The sequence below is a fragment of the Ictidomys tridecemlineatus genome, chromosome 7, assembly GCF_052094955.1.
Source record: "Ictidomys tridecemlineatus isolate mIctTri1 chromosome 7, mIctTri1.hap1, whole genome shotgun sequence".
Lineage (NCBI taxonomy): Eukaryota > Metazoa > Chordata > Mammalia > Rodentia > Sciuridae > Ictidomys > Ictidomys tridecemlineatus.
In genome coordinates, this window is record NC_135483.1 from 181,385,288 (window position 1) to 181,409,435 (window position 24,148).

Genomic DNA, 24,148 nt, shown 5'->3' on the forward strand with positions numbered 1-24,148 from the left:
AACAAGCAAAAGCCCCTGAGCGCAGCTTATCGCCCAACTCCCATCTCTGAGGCTCTTGGCTGCCTTTTTGTACAACCCCCTTTGACCGGGCCTCCCAACCTTCACAGCAAGTCTCCTTTTTATAATTTCTCCTTTAAGGATGTAGCCTCTTAAGCCGTAGCATGCTTAAGTAGTAATTGTTTTGTTTTCCGGTTGTTAATTAACTCCAGACATCTGTAACTGCCACTCAGAACTTCAGATCCACATGAGCTGAACAGTGCTACCTGCCGAGTGATATAATTCCAGCCAAAAGCAAAGAAAGTGACATGTTAGTTAGCACAGGAGATCTGGGCAAATGGCCATTTTCCAGTGCTTTAAAACAATCATGGACATTCACTTGAAACTTTCTGGTGCTTTGACCTTCATAGCTTGCTTCCCCGCTCACCTGGGGACCAGATTCCTAGAAAGGAGGGAAAGCAGTAAGGGGTGAGAAGAAGAGATGGGAACCCTCCTGACTTGGAGGTGAAGAGGGTAGATGGGGTGGGCCACAGATTCCTGGGGGCCCCCTTTGGAAAGTCTTGCCCTTTGCCCAGCCATGATCCCCAGCACTTCCTACTCAGTCACTGCTTTGTTCCCCAACAGTGCCATCTGCAAGACTCATCTTCCTTCCCAGACACAGCCCTATGTTTGGAGCATAGAGAGACCCTGGCCCTAAAAGCCCTGCAGCACAGTTTGGCCAGAGCAGTGAATGAGGGAGACTGTTCCACCCAGCCAGGGCTAAAATGGACCTGGGGCTTGCATTAGCACCCCCATTCACTGGGCTCCAGCCCAGCCCCAGCCAGGCAGGGCAAGTGGAATACTAGCCCCCTTCCTCCACATCAGCTACATTGCAGTGTCTGTCCCCCACATTCCTAGAACAGAGCCCCCTGCTGTCTGCATAAAGCCAAGTGGGTCCCTGAAGTGGGTCTATACGTGGCCACCCTGCTCCTCTCTGAGGTCCTGATCACTCCCACTCTCCTTAAAGCCAAGATCCGCAAACATGCTTAGGACAGAGCACATGGAAATCATAGGCTTCTTCACAAATGTATTTAATACAAAAATATATTTAATTCATGAGAATTAGAAGTGGCTTTGCAGGTCCACATGTATGTGGAGGATAAAATCAATCACCTGTGGGAGAACTAAGTAGAAAGTTAGCTTCTAGACTGTCTGGTTTACATTTGGGGGTTATCTTGCCATCTTCCAGATGGTAGAAAGTCCCCTATACATTTAAATAAGATTCAGATGGGGGCTGGGGATGTGGCTCAAGCGGTAGTGCGCTCGCCTGGTATGCGTGCGGCCCGGGTTCGATCCTCAACACCACATACAAACAAAGATATTGTGTCCGCCGAGAACTAAAAAATAAATATTAAAAAAAAAAAAAAGATTCAGATGGAAAAACTTTAAGATAAAGGTAATGTTGCCAGGAGTGGTGGGGAACGTCTCTCACTCAGCTCTTTAGGAGGCTGAGGCAGGAGAATCAAAAGTTCAAGGCCTGCCTAGGCACTCAGAAAGACTCTCTCTCAAAAAATAAAAAAGGCCGGGGATGTAACTCAGTGATAGAGGGCTTATCTAGCATCTAGCTCAATTCCCAGTCCACAGAATAAAGAGAAAAAGAAAGTACCACAGAAAAAAAGGCAATGTCATCCTTGATCAGTAGTCTGGTGGAACTGTGAGAAGGGCAGTCGCCCACAGGGGGCAGCATTGAGCTGCACGGTGCTTGTTGGTTAATACAAGAAGGGAAGTGGCTCAGGATGGCCAGTCCTGATTTTTCAAGAGACAGGAAATCCAGATTTCTTTTATGTGTGACAACTCTCCTAATTTCAAAGCTAGTAAATGAACGCTGAAGGTCAAACCAAGGAAGCCTGTACCTGTGACAGTTTTTCAGAGATTTGGAGAACATTATGTTTGGATTTATAGGGAGAACACTTGGTCCAGGCAAGGAACTTTGGTGTTCTGAGGGGTAGTTGGCCTGGGAGGCTAGGGCCTGGCATTCCGAGAAGCCAGTTGCTGATAGGGTTTAGAAGAAGGACGGAGAATGCAGGACTTTGGGGAACGTGCTAATCCCGCCCTTCTACTCACCTGTTCCTGTATGTTTCAGAGGCTCCCCGGTTTGAGTCCATCATGGAGGATGTGGAGGTTGGGGCTGGAGAAACTGCTCGCTTTGCTGTGGTGGTTGAGGGGAAACCTCTGCCAGACATCACATGGTACAAGGTCAGTGGGTGATATAGGCCTCAGCAGGGATCAGGCCAGCTTGCCGGAGCCTGGCAGATGGGGAAGGGGTCCCCTGGGAGCTTGAGAGGTTCTGGAGGCCTTAGGAGCAAGGAGTCTGGGCAGAGATGTGGTTAGAAGGAGGAAGTGGGATCCAGGTGATTGACTAAAAGGTGCAGGTCTTTTAAGCTAAGGGAGAAGCTGACTCTGGGTCCTGGAGGAGCAAGGCCACTGGTATGGAGATGCCACCTAGTGAATGGGCTGCTGGCTCACAGATCTAGATGAATCTGGGTCTCTAGTATGGAAATAAAGCTGGGTGCCAGGTGGAGGTGAGGCCAGGCCCTGGCTGGAGGTAACACCTACCTCTGCAGGACGAGGTGCTGCTGGCTGAGAGCAACCATGTGAGCTTTGTATATGAAGAGAACGAGTGTTCCTTGGTGGTGCTCAGCACGGGGACCCAGGATGGGGGCGTCTACACCTGTACTGCCCGGAACCTGGCGGGGGAAGTCTCCTGCAAAGCAGAGTTGGCTGTGCACTCTGGTGAGCTGTAGTTCCTGGGGAGAAGGGCCAGATGCCCACTTCCAGGAACATGATGTGAGCCCCTGCCCTTCACTCCTGACCATCGCATCCCCCAGCCCCAGCTCCCCACCTTAGGCCCCAATATTCTTGCTCCTCTTCTGTCTCCTTCAGTTTCCTCACTGGTCCCAGTCTCTACCCTTGTCCCTTTCATGCCCTCCTCACCTAACCTCAGGACATCTGTTTCCACAGCTCAGACAGCTATGGAGGTCGAGGGGGTCGGGGAGGATGGAGAACATCGAGGAAGGAGACTCAGTGACTTTTATGACATTCACCAGGAGATTGGCAGGTGTGGAGCTGGGAAGCACCAATATAGGGGGCCAGGAGAGGCTGGTGGGTCCGAGGGCCAGAAAAGGGTAGACAGGGCTGCAGCTGAGGACTGCTACCTTCCTTGTATCACCCAGGGGTGCCTTCTCCTACCTGCGGCGTGTGGTGGAACGCAGCTCTGGCCTGGAGTTTGCGGCCAAGTTCATCCCCAGCCAGGCAAAGCCCAAGGCATCAGCCCGGCGGGAAGCCCGGCTGCTGGCCCGGCTTCAGCACGATTGCATCGTCTACTTCCATGAGGCCTTCGAAAGGCGCCGGGGACTGGTCATTGTCACTGAGCTGTATCCTGGGACAGGCTGCAGGGGAGTGGAGGGTACCCATGCCTGGATTATCATTTACAAAGTGGACCTGTTGACAACTAGGAGGATTAAGTCTGGAGGCTTCTGTGAAAACCAGTCTTTTTTTTTTTTTTTTGTCTAGCTTAGTCTTACATAGCATTTAATATGTGTCTGGCAGTGTTTTATGAGTTTTGCAATTATCAGCCTATGTAAGTCTCATGTAAACCTACCTGATGGGATTTTATTATCCAGTTTTGAAGGATGATGAAACAGGTATGAAGAGGTTAAATAACTGGCCCAAGGTCACATAGCTAACAAATGGCGTATGCTTTTTAATCACAAAATGCAGGATAGTAACTGGGTGGCACACATCTGTAATCCCAGCAACTCCAGAGGCTGAGGCAAGAGTACTGCAAACTCAAGGCCTGTTTCAGTCTGGGGCTGGGGTTATGGCTCAGTGGTAGAGCGCTTGCCTAGCATGTGTGAGGCACTTGGTTTGATTCTGAGCACCAGATATAAATATATAAAATAAAGATCCATTGACAACTAAAAAATATTTTTTAAAAATTATCAATCCCAGGGCTGGGGTGTAGGGGCAGGGAAAGACACACAGTGTATCTGCACATTTGAAGGAGCCCACTTCAAATGAGCAGCTATGCTTGGCTTTATTTGGGAGGCTTTTTTCATTTAAAAAAAAAATAGATGTTACCTTTCATGAAAGCTTCAGTTAAACAAAGGCACTTTGAATTAAGGATGCTGGGTGATTGATTCAACTCTCCTATCTCAGGGTGACCATGACCTGCTCACCAGTCTCCCAGGCCTCAGTGTTCAAACATAAACCTCAGCAAAACGACAAATTTTTCCATGTTGTAGACCTCTGGCTCATTACCAGATAGCATCAAGAAGTTCCTTCCACAGTCAACAAGATTCTTCTGTGATTTTTTTAAAAAAACTTTTTAAAACTTTATTTTACTAGTTTACTTTTTTGTGTGGTGTTAAGACTCAAACTCAGTGCCTCTCATGTGCTAGGCAAGTGCTCCACCACTGAGCCACAACCCAGCCCACTCTTCTATGATTTGATCCCGATAAATACTTCATCAGATGGGCAGGGGAGAGTGTTATTCCCATTTTATACCTGAGGGAACCTCGACTCAGAGAGGATAAATGACTTGCCTGAAGTCCTGCAATAAGTGAGTGTTCCAGCGAGTGAGTTGTCCCATCTTGCACCCACATGATGGGGAAAGGGTGAGGACAACTCTGACGGGTATCAGATGTGCTTTAAGGGGAAGGAGAAGCCTGTGCGGAGCTAAGGCCCATGCTGATCTCTGGGGCTGGGCCAGGCAGTCTGCACTGGTCACTGTTCTCCTTGATCCAGGACATAGCTGTACAGAGGAGCTGCTGGAGAGAATGGCCAGGAAACCCACCGTGTGTGAGTCTGAGGTGAGGGCAGTGGGTGGCAGGGGCCAGGTTGGGAACCAGCCTTCACCCATCTGAGCTCAGAGAGTCAACAGGGGGGTGCCCCACATGCCACCTCTGCCCATGAGGAAGCCAAGGGTGGTGGTGGAGAGCATTGATAGGCAGGCAACAGAACTCCCCACCCTGGGGGAACCACACCCCATCTCTTTGGGACTTGTACTGTCCTCTGATCTCAGCAGACCCACCCTAAGCCCTAGCAATGTTGGTTTGGTCTTTCTCACATACACATTCCCCGATCCTGTCTCAGAAGCAGCCCCACCTAGACTCTGGGTCTCGTTGCCATCATCCTGCAGGGTCTGGCTGTACATACTATACACTGCACAGCTCTATATTTCATAATGTAAAGTCCCCTATAATTGTGCTTTTCCCAACTTGTATAGCTGTACTTGATAACCCTAGGTCTTAGCAACTCCAAACTTGTGTTTCAACCCCCTCCGTGAGCCATCTGAAAGCCACTCCCCTGGCCTGGTGGTGATCAAGCATAGCTCCCCACACTGCCCCCAAGGACTCTGGGCTTCCTGTTTCCACAGATCCGGGCCTACATGCGCCAGGTACTAGAGGGAATATGCTACCTGCATCAGAGCCAGGTGCTGCACCTCGATGTCAAGGTGAGGCAGAGAGGGGAGAGCAGGCAGCCTCTGATCAGTACACAAGGCAGTGTGTACTTTACTCAGCTTCCTCACGTTGCTTGTGTTTCATAGCCTGAGAACCTGCTGGTGTGGGACGGTGCAGACGGCGAAGAGCAGGTGCGCATCTGTGATTTTGGGAATGCCCAGGAGCTGACTCCAGGAGAGCCCCAGTACTGCCAGTATGGCACACCTGAGTTCGTAGCTCCCGAGATCGTCAACCAGAGCCCTGTGTCTGGAGTCACTGACATCTGGTAATGCTGGCATTCTCAGCCACTGGGTGGGCCATGTTGGGGACTTAGCTCACCAGCAAAGAGGAGCATTATGAGCATTCTCTGACAGTGCTTGGTGGCCATGTTCACAGGGTCTCTTGCCCATGTAGGAGTCTTGCAGTCCTTGGCTCCTGGCTCCCTTGGGGGTGGGGCCGCCCCAGTGAGACAGACATGCTCTCATTGGTGCTCAGACTTCTCTGGGCTTCATGACAGGTCAGCCCTGTCACGAGCCTTTTGAACTACTGGGTTCAGGGGCCTCCCCGAAGGAGACACTACTGTGTCCGTTTGTCCAGCATGGTGTTCCTTGGGAGGACATTTCAGAGTTGAGGTATCAGAGAACTGCTCACTTCCAGCAGGAGGCAGGCTATCCTCTCACCTGTCCACTCTCTTCCCACAGGCCTGTGGGCGTCATTGCCTTCCTTTGGTAAGAGTCCTCTCCAGTCTCCTAATGGTCTCCCACCCCTAACATTTGCAGGGCCCGCAGCCCACCCCTCTACTCCCACATCTTCCTGCACTTCAAAGGGCCTCACATGCATGAACTTGGATGCCCTGGTCTGCATGTCTGACCTTGTCTACTATCACACCCTCCATAAGAGGTGGACACACTGGACCAGTGCAACTCAGTGCCATTTGGGCAGGGAACTGCCTGGTCTGAGTGTCAAAATCATGGACTATAAGGGGTGGGACTCCCTTCACACAGATGCCTCATCTCATAGAAAGGCCACACGGGAGGTGGGGCAGAACTGGTCCTCTAAAAGCACAAGTAACCAGGTCCCAAGGCAGGACTGTCCTCTGCTCTTCCAGGGGTTGTAGTAGGAGCAGGACAGGCAAGAGTCCGAAGCTTTGGCTTCTTATTCAGATTCACCCAGCCTGTGCCATCCCCACAACCTGGGGCCTCTACCTGCCCCTGGTCCCCCGCATTCTACTTCACTTCTGCCTCAGCCCCAGGACCCTCCTCTCACAACAGTCCTCTCCACCTGCAGTCTGACCGGAATCTCCCCGTTTGTTGGAGAGAACGATCGGACAACACTGATGAACATCCGAAACTACAATGTGGCCTTTGAGGAGACCACATTCCTGAGCTTGAGCAGAGAGGCCCGGGGCTTCCTCATCAAAGTGCTGGTGCAGGACCAGATGTGAGTACAAGACCCCTCATGCCACTGGCCTACTCCTGTTAAGCCTCTGTCCTTAGATATGTAACCCCCAGCTCCTTAGAGGCCCTGTTTTCTCAAACATTTATTAACTATCTGAATAAATGAACAAAAAAATCCCTACTTAATCCTCATTCCTTTACAGGAGACCTACTGCAGAGGAGACTCTAGAACATCCTTGGTTCAAAGTAAGTCTAGTCCTGCCAGTTGGTGGTGGGAGAGGGAGAGAAGACATTATAGCTCAATTTATTGAACATCTACTATATGCACTAACTATGCTCTAGTTTATATACATATGATCTATTAGCCTCATAATAGCTCAGTAAAAAAAGGCATAGTTCCCATTGTTGATAAGGAAATTGGACCCCAATTAAGTGATCAAGTTGGGATATAATGGACTCTAAGTCTTGAATCCCTCCACTCCAGGAGTCCTCTTCAGGGTTCTGTCTGATGCTAGAGATCAGCCCTCATCTTCGTCATTTCTGTATGTCCACCACTGTCCTGTACTGGTCCTCACAGTGTGGTGGGTGGGTGGCCTGTAGACTCGGCCTCTTATGATCTCCGTGAGGACAGGGTTCTCATTCATCTTCAAACCCCAGCACCCCAGAGCACAGTGCTAGGCACAGAGGTGTGGGTATAGCAACTGAGTCCAGAAAGAACACTTGAATAAACTCCATTGAGTGCAGGAGACTTCGGTCATTCTGCTAGCAGTCCTTGAGGTAAGAGCCTCCTCAGATCAGAAACAAGAGCCATGTGGGTGAGGGTGGCTCAGGGAAGCCTCTGTCTTTGTCCAGACCCCAGCTCCTGATGCCTGGAATGTGGCGTTACATGGAGACAGAAGGGCAACTAGGGGCCAGCCAGGGGCTAAGATCACAGCCTTCCCAGACAGCCAGTGTACAGGAGAGGACCTTGAGCCCCCAGTGTCAGCTTAGAAGCCATTCCTGGGAGCCACCCGATTTCTACCTGTCCCCTTAGATTCAGGGAGTTTGTCCACAAGTGTGCACCCTGACTATGGTAGTTGTCCTGATTGATCAAAGGGAAAGAGGACCCCCAGGAGCCCAGATTCAGTGCTGCTGTTCCATGCCTTCAACCCCCAGTGGACTTTGTCTCTCCATTGCCAAACCTTGAGGGTCTAGGTTAATAGAGAGCTGACCCTCAGGTCCTCTTTCCTGGGTTTGCAGACACAGGCAAAGGGAGCCGAGGTGAGCACAGATCACCTGAAGCTCTTCCTGTCACGTCGGAGGTGGCAGGTGAGTGGCTCAGCCCTTCCTCTGTTCCTTCACCATCTAATTTTCTCTCATCTGGTCTGTTTTCCCTGTGTGCCCTCACCTCCTGCTCCTCTGTGTGTGTGGTCTCAATTCTGGCTTTCCTTATGCCCCCGCCCCTCTGCCTGCCTAGGCCTCCTTCTCCAGGGCTGAGGTGGGCCTGAGGGGTGGCAATCCTGCCTGGGGGCCCCTCAGGTCTGACTCTAGCCCCCTGTCTCCAGCGCTCACAGATCAGTTACAAATGCCACCTGGTGCTGCGCCCCATCCCAGAGTTGCTGCGGGCGCCCCCAGAGAGGGTGTGGGTGGCCATGCCCAGAAGAACACCCCCCAGTGGGGGGCTCTCATCCTCCTCGGACTCGGAAGAGGAAGAGCTGGAGGAGTTGCCCACTGTTCCCCGCCCCCTGCAGCCGGAGTTCTCTGGCTCCAGGGTGTCCCTCACAGACATTCCCACTGAGGATGAGGCCCTGGGAACCCCAGAGGCTGGTGCTGCCACTCCCATGGATTGGCAAGAGCTGGGAAGGGCTCCCTCTCAGGACCAGGAGGTTCCCAGCCCCCAGGCCCTCCCCTCTCCAGGCCAGGAGCCCCCAGCTGGGTCCAGTCCCAGGCGGGGAGAGCTCCGCAGGGGTAGCTCCGCTGAGAGCGCCCTGCCCCGGGCTGGGCCGCGGGAGCCGGGCCGGGGCCTGCACAAGGCGGCGTCTGTGGAGCTGCCGCAGCGCAGGAGCCCCAGCCCGGGAGCCACCCGCCTGGCCCGGGGAGGCCTGGGCGAGGGCGAGTACGCCCAGAGGCTGCAGGCGCTGCGTCAGCGGCTGCTACGAGGAGGTCCGGAGGATGGCAAGGTCAGCGGCCTCAGGGGCCCCCTGCTGGAAAGCCTGGGAGGCCGTGCCCGCGACCCCCGAATGGCGCGGGCTGCCTCCAGCGAGGCAGCGCCACACCACCAGCCGCCACCCGAGACGCGGGGCCTGCAAAAGAGCAGCAGCTTCTCGCAGGGAGAGGCGGAGCCTCGGGGGCGGCACCGCCGCGCCGGGGCACCCCTCGAAATCCCTGTAGCCAGACTTGGGGCCCGCAGGCTACAGGAGTCTCCCTCCTTGTCTGCCCTCAGCGAGGCCCAGCCGCCCAGCCCCGCGCGTCCCAGCGTTCCCAAACCTAGTATCCCCAAACCTAAGGAACCCGCTACTGCCACGCCAGGTGGTTCTCCCCAGCCCTCCGCACCCCTGCCTACCCCCGAGAAGGCCCCAGAGCCCACGCCAGAACCAGGCCGAGCCTCCAGGCCGGCACAGCTCCCCGTGGCTCTGCAAACCCCAGCGCTGCCCCTCACGCCCTATGCCCAGATCATGCAGTCGCTCCAGCTGGCCGGTCACTCCCAGCCCTTACAGAGCCCCCCATCGCCCTCGTCAGAGCCCAAGCCCCACGCGGCCGTATTCGCCAGGGTGGCCTCCCCGCCTCCAGGAGTCCCAGAGAAGCGCTTGCCTTCACCCAGGGCTCCCCCAGTGCTAGTCGAGAAAGCCAGGGTCCCCACGGTACCCCCCAGGCCAGGCAGCAGCCTTAGCAGCAGCATTGAGAACCTAGAGTCAGAGGCGGTGTTCGAAGCCAAGTTCAAGCGCAGCCGCGAATCGCCCCTGTCGCGGGGCCTGCGGCTACTGAGCCGGTCGCGTTCAGAGGAGCGTGGTCCCTTCCGCGGGGCCGAGGACGAGGATGGCATGTACCGGCCCAGCCCGGCGGGAACCCCGCTGGAACTGGTGAGACGGCCAGAACGCTCGCGCTCCGTGCAGGACCTGAGGGCTGTCGGGGAGCCGGGCCTCGTCCGCCGGCTCTCACTGTCGCTGTCCCAGAAGCTGCGGCGGACTCCACCCTCACAGCGCCACCCGGCCTGGGAGGCTCGAGGCGGAGACGGGGAGAGCTCAGAGGGCGGCAGCTCAGCGCGGGGCTCCCCGGTCCTGGCGGTGCGCAGGAGGCTCAGCTCCACGCTGGAGCGGCTGTCCAGCAGGTTACAGCGCAGCGGCAGCAGCGAGGACTCCGGGGGCGCCTCGGGCCGCAGCACGCCGCTGTTTGGACGTCTGCGCAGGGCCACCTCCGAAGGCGAGAGTCTGCGACGCCTTGGCATCCCACACAACCAACTGGCCTCTCAGGCCGGTGCCACTACTCCTTCCGCCGAGTCCCTGGGCTCTGAGGCCAGCGCCACCTCGGGCTCCTCAGGTGAGGAAGGGCTAGGCTAGGGGCGAGCAGGTTCCAAGAGCGAAGGAGGTTGGGGTATGCGGAAAGAAGCTCTAGGAGGAGAGGTTGAGGACACCCCAGAAAGAGGCTTCAGAGGTGCTGGAGCCCTGAGGGTGGAATGGACAGTGCTGGAGAAGAAGGAGGCTGAGAGGCCAAGGCTGGGACGGAGCAAGGCAGAGGCTAGATGATCTACTTCTCTGGGCTGAGGGCTGCAGGGAGGCTGGAGCCAGCTGGTACTGGCTGGGTAAACAAATGCTCACAGGCCTGGGTCTATGCAGCTCCAGGGGAAAGCCGAAGCCGGCTCCGCTGGGGCTTCTCACGGACGCGGAAGGACAAGGGCTTATCACAGCCAAACCTCTCTGCCAGCATCCAAGAGGACTTGGGTCACCAGTATGTGCCCAGTGAGTCAGGTAAGAGAGGCCTGCTGGGTGAGCATATCCCTACCCCCACCCCAGGGAGCAGTCCTAGCTGGGTGGGAGGTGAGGAGCCTGGGCAGCCAAGGAAGGGGCCTAGAGTCAGGAAAACAACAAGGATAATCATTGCAACAGCTGCCATTAATTAGCAAAGCCAAGTGTCCTATTAAGCACTTTACAACTGCTGTCTCATTCAGTGCTGCAGCATTGTTTAGGAACAATTATTGTCATCATCCTATTTTACAGGTGAGGAAACAGGCTTAGTGATGTGATGCTAAGTAGCTTTTCCAAGTGGCAGAGCTAGTAAGTGGAGCAGCCAGAATTGAACTGTGTGACCCTCTGCAGCCAGGGCCCAGAGTGGCTTCGGGGCACTGGATTTGGGCTTTTCTTTAGCCTCTTCTCTCATAGGAGACTCTAGAAGGTTTCTGTACCTGGGTATGGTTTTGAAGGAACCTGAGCTCCTGACTGCCCCCATGGCCACCTTCAAGTGTGTGTACTTGAGTGTAAACTCAAAGAAACACTTTGTTTCCCAGCCTTACTTGTGCCCCCAATTCTCCATTTTTCTACAGCCTGGAACACCTGGCTGCCTTCCTTGCCCCTTCCTTCTACAGAAGGCACATCTGTGAGGAAAAGCAGTCTTCAGGGCTGTTTGCTGGGGAGGAGGGGGCTGGGGTATGCACTGGCTTGTTTCTTGCCCTAGTGTACTGGGGCTGCAGGGAGAGAGGCTTTTTCCACCTAGGGTCACCCTACCTGGAAAAGGGCCTTTACTCAAGGACTGCAAGCAAAGGCTTTGGGATGCCAAGTGTTCCAGACCAGCAGGAAAGACGGGAGCCAACCACCAAACAAGATTGTGCATGATCTTTTTAAGCCACCAGCTCCATTCTTGCCCAATTTCTGGTTGAACTGCTCAGAATGGCTCTAGCCTGGCCTCAGCTAGGCTTGAGGGGACTGTGTCCAGCCAGTATTGAGTGAAGGGGAGGGAGGGAGGCCAGTTGGTTGGGGGAGGGTGGAACAGGAGGGGGAAAGAAGGAAAACATCCAGCAGAGAGGACTGGGGACAGCTGATCCCTTCCCACCTGGGGCCTCCCTCCCTCTCCATTTTGCTTGTGCAGCTGATTCCCTGCCCAGCAGTGTCCCCTGACCTCATCCTCTCCCAGTAGGAAAAAGCCTGTCCTGTGTCCACTTCACCAACCAGGGCTGGCCCTGGAGGAATGGTGGTAGGGCTGGCATCACTGGCTCAGGTCACCTTTCACCTCTCTTCCTGCCCACTTGGTCTGGAGGCAGCTGTTAATGAAAATATGTTCACATTACATTGGAGCCTCAGAGGGGAACAATGGGTACAGGCAGTCGGGGGAGTGTAGGCTGTTATCCTGGCCATCCACTCCCGCTAAGTATTCCTCTCCTGCCTGTTCATCCCCACTCACACTCCCTCCTGCTTCTTCAGACTGGCAGGAGCCGGGGCTCCCATGGGTCTCTGTGCACAGGTGATAAAAATCCCCTCATCCCCTGTGGCCAGAACAAGATTTGGGGGTTTTCTAAAGGGAAATTCTAAGGATCACAAACCTAGCTTCTCATGGCACTAAGTAGTCACAGGCCAACTACACTGGAGCAAAGATCCTTACCCCAGGATCATGGGCAAAGTCACCAGTTCACGGTAAAGCAATAGGAAAGGTCACCAGTCCATGGTAAAGCAACTTCTCTGTTTTGCTGAAACAGCCTGTTTTCTGGGTTCTGCTTCTGGCTCTTCTGCTAGACATATTACCAAGAGAACACCATAATAAACTGTGAGTTTATTATGTGAGTACTTGTTTCATGCCAGACACATACTAAGCACTTTATATGACTCTCTTAATTCTCACAACAACCCTCTGAGCTTGGTATTATTATTATTTTCCTCGTTTTGCAGATAAGAAATGGAGCTTCTGAGAGAGTATATGACTTACCCAAAGACAAATAGATACTCCTGTGTGTGTATGTTGGTGGTGGTGGAAGTACTGGGGATTGAACCCAGGGGCGCTCTAGCACTGAGCATCCCCAGCACTTGTTATTTTTTGAGACAGAGTCTAAGTTGCCTAGGCTGGCTTCAAACTTGTGATCTTTACAGGCTTACACCACCATGCCTGGCTAGGATACTGTCTCTTGCCATTTCAAAAGTTCTTCTTGCTTAGTTGACCTAAAGGAGGAAGTGGAAGGTCTAGGAGTCTGACACTACAGGGACAAGAAGGCTGGCATACTTCCAGGGGCTGCTCATGATATGTTGAGTTCAAGTCTTTTGAGACTACATTCTGATGGGAGAATCTATGTTCAGTCTCAGATCACCACCTACTTTCCCTTCCCTTCTCACTTACCTGTGGTGCCCAGGAGTGGGCAGTGCAGAATCTGAACTGTTAACATTTTTCACTATTTGTTTTTATTTTATCTGACAAATGCTTATAGAGCACTTAGCTCCAGACCCTGCCCTAAGTGATTTGCAAATACAAGGTATGTCCCATGCATCTTCAATAACCATTGTAAGGAAAAGGTAGTCTGCACATGCTGAGGGCCTGGGGAAAGTGATGCTCACCCCAGAGAAAATTCTCAGGCATGGAGTGAGTTCCCCTTCCTACATCTGGGTGGGAAGAGACAGCCTTGCACTCTGCTCCATGCAGCAGCGCTTCAGGGCTCACACACACACACACACACACCCCTCCCTCAGAAAGTGGCCCAGGGCTTGCATACACTGGCTGTCTTTGCTCTCCCTTTAGACTTCCCCCCAGTCTTCCACATCAAACTCAAGGACCAGGTGCTGCTGGAGGGGGAGGCAGCCACCCTGCTCTGCCTGCCAGCTGCCTGTCCTGCTCCCCGAATCTCCTGGATGAAAGGTAAGGAGATTATGGGGATTGCTGCCACAAACTCAAATGCAGGAGATGGGAGAGGCCAGGCCTTGGGGTGACCATGGTTCAGGGGAGGCTGGGGCAGAGGCATGGGCACGGGAGAGGGGTCTCTACATGTGCTGCCTCACTCAGCAGCCCCTTCTGCTCCTCCCTGCCCTAGACAAGCAGTCCCTTCAGTCAGAGCCTTCGGTGGTCATTGTGTCCTGCAAAGATGGAAGGCAGCTGCTGAGCATCCCCCGGGTGGGCAAGCGACATGCCGGGCTGTATGAGTGCTCAGCCACCAATGTCCTAGGCAGCATCACCAGCTCCTGTACTGTGGCTGTGGCCCGTGAGTCTGGGGCAGGGCCCCAGTGGGGAAGTGATGGGGACAGTGGGGTGGGGCTTAATAGGCCCTTAGCTGGGGTATCACTGAGCCTCTCTCCCTTTTACCAGGTGTCCCAGGAAAACTAGCTCCTCCGGAGGTGCCCCAGACCTATCAGGACACGGCACTGGTGCTGTGGAAGCCGGGAGACAGCCGGGCTCCTTGCACGTACACACTGGAGCGGCGGGTGGATGGTGAGGAACAGGGCAGGATGGTGAGGGGAGGAAGGTGGCAGGTGGCAAGTAAGGGGAGTCTGGGAAGGCAAGTGTCCTGCTTACACAGAGGTCCCTTCCCATGTTCTTAGACAGTATTGGGAGCTTGGGCCTCCCCTTCTGTGGCCTTATACCCACCCTTATGCTGCCCACAGGGGAGTCTACCTGGCACCCCGTGAGCTCAGGCATCCCTGATTGTTACTACAACGTGACACATCTGCCCATTGGTGTAACTGTGAGGTTCCGCGTGGCCTGTGCCAACCGTGCTGGACAGGGGCCCTTCAGCAACCCTTCTGAGAAGGTCCTCGTCAGGGGCACTCAAGGTCAGTGGCTGGAGGGGGTGACAGGAGAAAGAAGGGGAGCCTGAGTCCTGGGTCTTCCCCGGCTTGGAGCATGGTGGCTTTGCCCCCAGGTCACATGGTGATGATTTTCTTTGTTTCTTCTTAGATTCTTCAGCTCGACCATCTGCTGCTCACCAAGATGCCCCTGTTACCTCAGGGCCAGCCAGGGCCCAGCCTCCTGACTCTCCTACCTCACTGACCCTGACCCCAGCTCCCCCAGCCCCCCAGTCAGCCTCTTTCAGCCCCTCAGCCCCTCTCACGCCCCCCAGCCAGGCCTGGTCATCACTCAAGGCTGTGGGTCCACCACCCCAAACCCCCCCACGAAAGCACAGGGGCCTGCAGGCCACTCAGCAACCAGAGCCCACCCTACCCAGTGCCCAGGTCACCCTAAGTGAGCCCAAGTCTTTTGTTCCTGACACTGGGACAGGGACTCCAACCTCCACCCCTCAAGCAGTTAAACCAGCGTCTTCCTCCACTCCCCTGTATATGGTGACTTCCTTTGTGTCTGCACCCCCAGCCCCCGAGCCCCCAGCCCCTGAGCCCCCTCCTGAGCTCACCAAGGTGACTGTGCGGAGCCTCAGCCCAGGCAAAGAGGTGGTCAGCTCCCCTGGGGGCGGCCCCCCCAGGTCCCCCACACCAGAGGGCACTACTCTGAGACAGGGCCTCCCTCAGAAACCCTACACCTTCCTGGAAGAAAAAGCCAGGCAAGTAGGACGAGGGAAGGGAAGGAGGAAGAACGGGGAGAGAGTTGGATGTAGGGAACACAGCCGGGGAGAACCCAGCAGACTGTCCTGGCCAGCCTTGGGGAAAGGTGCTGAGATGCAGGTCCTTGGAACTGTTGAGTTCAGGGCTGGAGATGTGACTCAGTTGCAGAGCACTTGCCCAGCATGTGCAAGGCATGGGCTCAATCCCACAGGCAAAACACAAAATAAGTTGTGAGTTCAGATGTGCCAGGTGCCATCCTGAGCTTGATAGCCACATGCTGTCAATCCTCACCACTCTAGAGGAGGCACTATCCTACTGTCATCACCCATCCCACAGGTGGGAGGAGAGCTGAGGTTGGAGAGCATGTGAGAGCTGCCCAGGGTAGAGAGCCAGGAGTGCAGAGGTGGATGTTCCCAGGATTGAGCTCTAGAGCCCACAGGGGAACCCACTGCATTCTTGTCCCCTTAGTCCTCACAAGGAATATACCCCTGAACCTGTGGTGTCCCCCTACTCACACAGGGGCCGCTTTGGTGTCGTGCGAGCATGCCGGGAGAATGCCACAGGCCGTACATTTGTGGCCAAGATTGTGCCATATGCAGCAGAGGGCAAACGGCAAGTCCTGCAGGAATACGAAGTGCTCCGGACACTGCACCACGAGCGGCTTATGTCCCTGCATGAGGCCTACATCACCCCTCGGTACCTTGTGCTCATTGCTGAGAGCTGCGGCAACCGGGAACTCCTCTGTGGGCTCAGTGACAGGTAGCCAGACCTTCTGGGGCAGCAGGGAGCAAAAGCAGGGGAGGCCGGGCTGGGAGATCTCCCACTTGGCCTTTGCCACCCCCAGGTTCCGGTATTCTGAAGATGACGTGGCCACCTATGTGGTGCAGCTGCTACAAGGTCTGGACTATCTCCATGGCCGCCACGTGTTACACCTGGACATCAAGCCGGACAATCTGCTGCTGGCCCCTGACAACACCCTCAAGATTGTGGACTTTGGCAGCGCCCAACCCTATAACCCCCAGGCCCTGCGACCCCTTGGCCACCGCACGGGCACGCTGGAGTTCATGGGTGAGGGGACCAGCTGCCAGCCGGGGGTGGGGGGGATTGGGTACTGCCAAAGGTGCAGCCTCCAGGGCTCACCCCACTTCACATACGTATCTACCATTGATTGTGTGCTTACTGTATGCAAGCAATGAACTAAGTTCTGAACATGAATTTTTAAAAATTATTTTCACAATGGCCCTGGAGTTTGGCAAAATATTACCTACTATTTACAGATGAGGAAACAGAAACACACTGAACTTAAGTGTTGGTCCAATCAGTTATAAATGGTAGAAGTGAGATTTGCTAAGACTGGAAAGACAGGAGAATCTATTATTATTTATATAAATAAGGAAAACCAGCTGCCATTCAGCTAGCTCCTAAATGTTTGAGGTTTATTATCTCTATTCCTTAGAGCTATTCTACAAGCCCCACTTTACAGACCAGACAATGAGGGTTTAATAAATCACCCAGAGTCCCATAGCTAAGAGGGGCAGGCCTGGGATTAAAGCCAGCCAGGTTGGTTTCAAAGGCTTTTAATCTTGATGTTGGCTACTCTCTTTTTAAATGGGAGTCCTACCTCGGAGCTGATCCAGGGGAGCTAAATGACCCTGCTTCTCCACTCCTCTAGAGTTCTGGGGACCTCCATCATTCAGTGTCCAGGCTATTTCCTCAGATGGCCCATATCTCTCCTGGGAACCACTCCTGCTTCTGTCCTATCTGCTAATATCTAAGGCCTACTGTTGTGATTGTCCCCATAGTCTGGTGACTTGAGCATTATCCTGCTCCTCAAACCCCCAAGAACCTCCCTGCCTCTTCCTTCTCCCCTGTCACTGGGAAGCTGGGTCAGCTTGGCCTCTGTCTCCTCTAGCTCCTGAGATGGTGAAGGGAGAACCCATTGGCTCTGCCACAGATATCTGGGGAGCAGGTGTGCTCACCTACATCATGTAAGTTCCCTGGGCCCTGCTCCAGCCACTTCTACTCTCTTTCTGCCTACACATTCTCCTTCCTGTCTTGCCTCCCTAGCACATCCCTAGGTACAGGTTGGTACTGTGCCCCCCAGCATCCCCACATGAATGTCCCCCAGGCCTGGGAGTTGACCCTCAGTCCACTAAGGTAGAAAAGCAATGAGTGGCAGATTTGGGGCTATTTCAACTTATCTGTCTTCTAAAACAGGCTCAGTGGACACTCTCCATTCTATGAGCCAGACCCCAAAGAAACAGAGGCTCGGATTGTGGGGGGCCGTTTTGATGCCTTCCAGCTATACCCCAACACATCCCAGAGTGCCACCCTCTTCTTGCGAAAGGTTCTCTCAGTACATCCCTGGTAAGTGGGCCCCCTACCTGCCAACCCCTTCTGCCTTACCTGCCCCTGGCTACAGACTGCCCTGGTCCCACCTGGCCAAAGATCCCCAACTACTTCCCTGCCTTAACAGTATATTCCTGTTTCTGCTTCTGGGAAGTCGCATTATTCTCCATTTAAAGTCCCTAACAGCCCTTTGAGAGACAGAATCACAAGCCTCATTCCAGACACTGGGAAACTGAGCCCTGGGGTTGTCCAGTATCACACACATGGTGGTGGAATCAGGATTGACATATGGATCGGGGGAGGACAGAGCCCAAGGACATCGGGAGTCATCAGTCCTGGCTTACTGTCCCTGGCTTGGCCTGGCAGGAGCCGGCCTTCCCTGCAGGACTGCCTGGCCCACCCGTGGCTGCAGGATGCCTATCTGATGAAGCTGCGCCGCCAGACACTCACCTTTACCACCAACCGACTCAAGGAGTTTCTGGGTGAGCAGCGGCGCCGCAGGGCTGAGGCCGCCACCCACCACAAGGTGCTGCTCCGTTCCTACCCTGGCAGCCCCTAGCAGCATGGACCACAGCCTGGCCGTGGGCTTCAACTTGGGGTTCCCACCAATGTCAAGGGACATTCCAGGGCCCATGCTGAACTGGGTGGGCCCAGGGCTTCGGATACCACCAGCAGCAACATCTGGCCGGGTTATTACCTCACGGACCTGCAGGGATGGAGGCTCTAGGGCTTCAGCCTGATGCCACTCCCAGCCAGAGCCAGAGCAGAAGACCCATTGGGCAGGGGTGGGAACAGAAAGAGTGACAAGAGGGATTGAGGAAGTGAAGAGGAAGATACAGAAGACAGGCAGAGAGACTCTAGGAAGGTTCTGGGGGTGGGAGGCATATTGCATCTCAGGGAGAATCCAGGAGGGTGAGAGTCTGGAGAGGAGGACAAAGAAGGAGTCCAGGTGTCAGGGACACAGGCTGAGAATGTCAGTGAGGCAGGGACTGGACACAGAGACAGTACCAGGAGTCCTGAGCCAGGGTGTGAGAGAGGGCAGCAAGGTGGGAGGAGAGGACAGCAAGCTCAGGGGGGACGAGGGGAGGGATGGGCCAGCAGCGGCATCTCCAGAAGCAGAGAAGAGAAATGCTGAGAGCCCCAGGCAAGTGGCCATACAAGCAGTCCTTCTGTCCCAGCGGATGCAGCTCTGGGCACTCTCTGCTGGCCCAAGGATGTCCCCACTGTCCCTCCATGACCTTTGCCTTTCCTGTTCATATTTATTTATTTATTGACTTTTATGAAGTTTTCCTTTCCATCCAATCCCTATTGCCCATGTTGTCCTGACCATTCCCCCAGCCATCCAGCTGTCTGTGCAGTTCTCTGTCTGTCTGTCACAAGGAAAATAAAAACAGCAAGCAGCAGGACCTATGTGTGGTCTCTTGGGGAGGGCTGGCTAGTGGGGACTGAGTTTGGGGGCAAAGGCATTTGTCCTTCTCTGGGCTACTGAAGACACATTCAAGGGTATATCAGCTCTTACCCTGGGACCTCCTACCCTGTCCCCTGATCCTCAAGGCCCCTTACCCCTCCTTATTCCTAGAGAGAAGGGAGACTACAGTCTGCTTCTCAACCCATAGTTTCTAGAAAGCTTCCAATCCTACTGAACCCCTCACCCACAACCTCTAACTGGATTCTGGTAACCCCACCTCTGCTCATTGTCCCCTCATCATAACTTGAGGAATGCTGGCTCTGGAATGAACTAGCTTATCCCAGTCCTGGCTCAGCTTCCTTCACTCTGGTCCTGTGCCCTGGGATAGTGGGGTTTCATCCTGAAGATTGGCAAGAGGAGGCTGTGTGAGAGCTACAGGAGAAACCCGCACAAGCCCCAACCTCACTCAGGCTCCCAGTGTTAACAGACAGAGTGGAACACATGGAGCAGCTGTGGGTACTTGACACACTAGCCTGGACCTTCTGGTCCTAGTGGCAAGTTGGGTCTGCTGTCTGCTAAGCCACCCTGACTCTGGCCACTCACCTGCAATGCCACAGAATGGTTATTGATCCTAGAACTGAGTTGCTCTGCCCTGGAATGAGTAGGGAGAGTGAAGCCAGGCTTCCTTGTGTCTAGAAGGATGATTCTCCCATTGAAAACTCTGTTGCTGGCAAAGTAAAAGGAACAAAGCCTCCAACCATGAGCCGGGAGACTGGCATTGTCGTGCGATTGATTGACTCTGAGGGCCCCTTGGCTCCAGCTTCAACTGCCCTTTGCCCAGCCCAGCCCAGCCTCTGTGGCTTCTCAGAACCACAGGGAAGAGACAAGCCCCATCATCAAAAACTAACTGGATGTTAAAACCAGCTAGAAGGGATGAGAGAGACACCTTGCCCACTTGTCATTTTAGTGATGAAGATATACAGTTTGCCTGTGAGATTCTCCAATCTCCTACATGCTGCAAATGTTTTGTATAAAAATGAGGTGCCTGAACTCATATCTTGATAAATGGTAAAATTTCCTCCCCGTCCCCTTTCTGATCTGGAGCTCCTTTCCCATCTCCATTGGAAATGGCATGTGAACTGTTTATTCCAAACCTGGAGGAGCAAAGGTAATTTATGTCAGTAGAGCTGTGTCAAAATTGTTCTGATCAGAAGGTGACAGTGTGGGCTGGGTGTGTAGTTCAGTGATAGAGCTTGTCTAGCATGTATGAGACCCTGGGTTCCATCCCCAGCACCACAAAATTATAAAAAAGAAAGGGACAATGTTCCACACCTGATTAGATAGTTACAATTAACAGAAGCAATGCTCCTACCTGGGCCCCTACACTGATAGACTGAACTCCAGGCATGCCCCTGAGGAATTTATGTGAACCCCTTCACCCCAGATAGTCTGGTGAAACTGTGCTCTAGTTTAAGCCTCAAAAGGGCGTGGCAGACCTAGAGTTGGGGACTCAGTAGTAGTACTAATCTCCAAGGACAGCACAGATCAGCCAAACCCTACCTTGTCATATCCAGGGGAGTGAGTTGGGATGGCAATGTCATGGGAGAGGTTGTTCTCAAAAAATCATTCCTGTCCCCTCTGGATTTACCTCCATTTACCACCAGGGGGCACAGTGCAAAATGACTACCGCAGAATCCTGGGGTAAGGATGGGGGTAGGGGAAGAGTAAGGCCTTTCCCGATTGGTCTTGACAGCCACTTAGCCCTATCATGATTGGCTATATGAACCACAAAGTCCGAGGCTACTCTGGCTTCATTCCGGGACACCCACAAAAACACTTGCACCCCCTTAACCTACCATGCGGGAAGCACAAATGTGGGATTACATGGAAGCTGAATTGAGTGTTAACTGCTCCAGCGGTGAGCTGAGTCTCTTTCTGGCTAGGGACCATGACTGGTCCCCCAGGGAGTGGGATGGATACCCCAGTCCTGGGACGGGATGGGGCAGCATCCAGTTGTCCAGTTGTCCAGGCGCTGACATATAGTGTACCCCAGAGCCGCTCGAGTTTCCCCTCCTGGGCCTGTACCAGCAGCTGAGCCAGCATCCCAGGCATCCTCAGGCTATATAAGGAACCTGCTTGGGTCAAGGGGCGGGGGCTGGGGTCCCGGGGGGCTTAAGGCAATCACCCCAAACAAGGCAAGGAAGAGAGCTATGTATAAAACCAGGGCCTGGGGCTGATTACCTGTCTGCACCCTTACTGTGCCATCAGAAGGGCTCTGGGCCGCTTGCAACCAGCCAGTCGCCTGAAGTCCCAAAGTCAACCCCTCCAGGGTGAGTTCACTCCCCAGAGAAGCCTCAGATATTCCCATCCCCCAGGATGTTTAGATCGGGCAGGAAAAGGGCTGAAGAGCTTCTGGCTCAATCCGGATCCCATGTTCATTGTCCACTCACCAGATGTCCAAAGCAGCTCCTGCCAAAAAACCAGCAGCCCCACCTCCAGGATGTACCCTGGATATTAACGACCCTCAGGTTCAGAGCGCTGCCATTCGCATCCAGGCCTCTTACCGGGGCCACAGGTGAGGAAGCCACAGGTGGAGGGTACCCACCTGGAGCCTTCAACAGGAAGGAAGCTGTAGCTTCCTGAATTGGGGTAGGGGTGTGCCCTTGAGGACTTCACCAGGGCCACTGGATTTAAGGAAGGGAGGTTACTGAGTTGCAGCCAGATGGCTGGCAAAAGGGGATCATTTTATTAGGGTTAACAGTGCAGGGACAGCCCCCTTTCTATCCACTCCCATTTCCCTGTTCATGGATGGGGTGGGCAGGAGACAGTGTGAGGGAGGACTGGGTTGGAGAAGGGCAGGAGCCATGTCATGGTAGCTCTGGGTCCTGACCGCGCCCGCGGGGTAGGTCCAGGAAGGAGTTGCGCGAGAAGGGGCCGCCAAGGGTGCTGGAGCCACTGAAGGACGTGGTGCTGATCGAGGGCAGCGCTGCCAAGTTGACTTGCCGCATTTCGGCTTTCCCTGACCCGTTCATCCGCTGGAGCAAGGATGGCAAGGAACTTCGAGACGGGCCCAAGTACCGCTATGTCTTCGAGGACCCTGACGTTGTGGCCCTAGTGGTGCGCGACGGCGAACTAGCAGACCTGGGCCAGTATAGCATCAACGTAACCAACCCTTTCGGCCAGTGCTCAGACTCGGCGCGCATCCTCGTGGAAGGTACGCGACCTCCGCGAAAGCCAGGGTGCCAACAGCACCACCCCGAGGGTGCCTGCAGCTGGGTCCAGACCCGCGCAGTAATTGCTGGGCCTAGCAGAATCTGGGTAGGGTTCTGGCGAGTTTATCAGCCTGGTTCGCATCGCCGCTCTGGCAGTGGACATCTTTCCCTATCTCGGGATCTGGCCCCACCAGGGCTGAGAAGTCAGCTGTGGGCTTTGATCACAGGATTCCAAGGCCCCAGGGTCAAAGGACGAGGCAGAGGCATAAACAAGGTTAGAGTGGGTTTTCTGGCTCGCAAACCAGAGCAATTTACACCACTCAGAGCTGCCTCTAAGGCACATTAGATATGTGAACATTCCCAAAATTCCACCCGCTGTATCTCTTTTGATCTCTCTTCAGCCCCTTGAAGTAGGAAGTTCAGGGATAAGTTCCCTTTAACAGCTAAGGACATGAAACCAGAGACTAACGATTTGTTCTATGTCACTGGGAGTTTAAATGCACCTTGTTTTTTAATTAATTAATTTTTTTAATGCACCTCGGATTTAGAGCTGGATATTAGCTGAGAGGTGAGGCCACTGTCCCACCTCACCTCACGGGGTCGCGTTTCCCTCCCCTTCCTCTAGTACCCGCTAAGATTCAAAAAGGACCGGACAACACTAAAGCACGCAAAGGCACCACGGTAACGCTGACCGCGGAGATCATGGGAGAGCCTCCACCAGACGTGGGTTGGACTAAGGACGGGGAGGACATCGAGGAGGACGACAGGCAAGGGCCAGTACCTGAGGACAAGGGCCGGGCCTGGTGCTGGAATCTGGCGGAACTCTGCCCAGAAACCGGCTGGGAGAGGGTTGAGGGAGAGGAACTGGGAGGCAAAGAACAGGGCTGGCTAATTAGCCGGACCCAGTTCTCCTGTAAACTGACCCGCAGCCCCGCCTCCCCCTGCCCACTCCTTCCCCAGGGTGTTCTTCGAGATCGGTACTACTACCACGACGCTGACCATTCGCCGGGCCACACCTCAGGACAGCGGCAAGTACGAAGTGTACGTGGAGAACAGCCTGGGCATGGATCAGAGCTTCGCTCGCGTGGACGTGGCCTGAAAGGGACCCTCAAACCTTTCGCCCTGGCTTCAAGCCTAGGGGTGGGTGGGGACCGACAGCCCTCCTCTTCTTGCTTAATAAAGCTGCTCTCTGACCCTCCGTGTCTATTCGGTTCTTCAGCGTCGCCATTCTCTCCCCCGGCCCCTGTCCCCACACTTATTCCAGGCCCACAGGCCAAGGTCACAAAATGCTGGAGTCAAAGGGAAGTTTGGAGAGTGATTGGTCCATGCTTCGTTTTACCGAAAGTAAACCCGAAATAGAATTACTCTCACCGTGGGACTTCCCAGAGGGACGGGCAGTGGAGCTATGACTCCGCCCTCTCATCCTGGGTTGCCTCAAGCCCCACCCTCTCGTGGCTGCTCGAGCTCTGGCCCGCCCCTCCCTTGACGGGTCGTTCCCTCGGTGGTCTCCAGTGCCACTTTCCACTTCTCCACTTTGGCCGCAGTCCCTGGGTCCATTCCAGGACAGCTCCGGTCCCAATCTTAGGTTCCAGCCTCTGCTTCTCAGGTCCCCTCCTTCTCATTTAGGCCGCCCCTCGATCCCTTGGCTCTGCCCCCTACTTCTAACACCGCTTTCCTTCGGTCTCACAAAGTTAGAAAGGGGAGGGATCTTCGGAACTACAATTCCCGGCAGGCCCTATGAAGGAGTTCTCGCGAGTTGCGAGAAGACACGTGCGCGGAAGGAGCAAGCTGTAGCGGGCGACCAAGCTGAAATAAAGGGAGCTAGTGGTAAAGGGAGCCGGTGAAGGGGTGGTGCGAGGGGTTGGGA

General features: G+C 54.5%; 2 protein-coding genes and 1 long non-coding RNA gene across 18 annotated transcripts in view; 2 read left to right on the top strand and 1 right to left on the bottom strand.

The window, feature by feature from the left end:
- Speg (striated muscle enriched protein kinase) overlaps positions 1–19,064 on the top strand; it is a 49,769-nt gene extending 30,705 nt beyond the window's left edge. For 13 of the 16 annotated variants that reach the window (XM_040267880.2, XM_078018060.1, XM_078018065.1 and 10 more), the window contains 23 exons: positions 2,120–2,232; positions 2,601–2,769; positions 2,998–3,094; positions 3,210–3,410; positions 4,790–4,847; positions 5,414–5,491; positions 5,585–5,763; positions 6,179–6,205; positions 6,765–6,917; positions 7,078–7,120; positions 8,114–8,182; positions 8,419–10,390; positions 10,687–10,818; positions 13,565–13,681; positions 13,854–14,021; positions 14,126–14,248; positions 14,422–14,589; positions 14,714–15,311; positions 15,832–16,071; positions 16,157–16,380; positions 17,225–17,300; positions 17,530–17,679; positions 18,028–19,064. In XM_040267880.2, the coding sequence (XP_040123814.2) occupies positions 2,120–2,232; positions 2,601–2,769; positions 2,998–3,094; positions 3,210–3,410; positions 4,790–4,847; positions 5,414–5,491; positions 5,585–5,763; positions 6,179–6,205; positions 6,765–6,917; positions 7,078–7,120; positions 8,114–8,182; positions 8,419–10,390; positions 10,687–10,818; positions 13,565–13,681; positions 13,854–14,021; positions 14,126–14,248; positions 14,422–14,589; positions 14,714–15,311; positions 15,832–16,071; positions 16,157–16,380; positions 17,225–17,300; positions 17,530–17,679; positions 18,028–18,220 (5,348 nt within the window). In that variant the 3' untranslated portion in view covers positions 18,221–19,064. Of the gene's footprint in view, positions 1–2,119; positions 2,233–2,600; positions 2,770–2,997; positions 3,095–3,209; positions 3,411–4,789; positions 4,848–5,413; positions 5,492–5,584; positions 5,764–6,074; positions 6,206–6,764; positions 6,918–7,077; positions 7,121–8,113; positions 8,183–8,418; positions 10,391–10,686; positions 10,819–13,564; positions 13,682–13,853; positions 14,022–14,125; positions 14,249–14,421; positions 14,590–14,713; positions 15,312–15,831; positions 16,072–16,156; positions 16,381–17,224; positions 17,301–17,529; positions 17,680–18,027 lie in introns of those variants that run through there. The other 3 variants (XM_078018059.1, XM_040267886.2, XM_040267887.2) reach the window with 3 other exon arrangements.
- A 1,814-nt stretch (positions 19,065–20,878) lies between these two features.
- Spegnb (SPEG neighbor) lies at positions 20,879–23,475 on the top strand. The gene is made up of 5 exons (XM_013360857.4): positions 20,879–20,987; positions 21,523–21,644; positions 21,976–22,283; positions 22,907–23,048; positions 23,242–23,475. The coding sequence occupies exons 2-5, from the start codon at positions 21,523–21,525 to the stop codon at positions 23,378–23,380; spliced, it is 711 nt and encodes a 236-aa protein (XP_013216311.1). The 5' UTR covers positions 20,879–20,987; the 3' UTR covers positions 23,381–23,475.
- LOC144365636 (uncharacterized) lies at positions 21,793–23,244 on the bottom strand. Its single transcript, XR_013424326.1, has 2 exons — positions 23,063–23,244; positions 21,793–22,210 (listed from the first exon to the last, which is right to left on the bottom strand). It is a non-coding gene; the product is annotated as an uncharacterized LOC144365636 (long non-coding RNA).
- Positions 23,476–24,148: the final 673 nt, after the last annotated feature.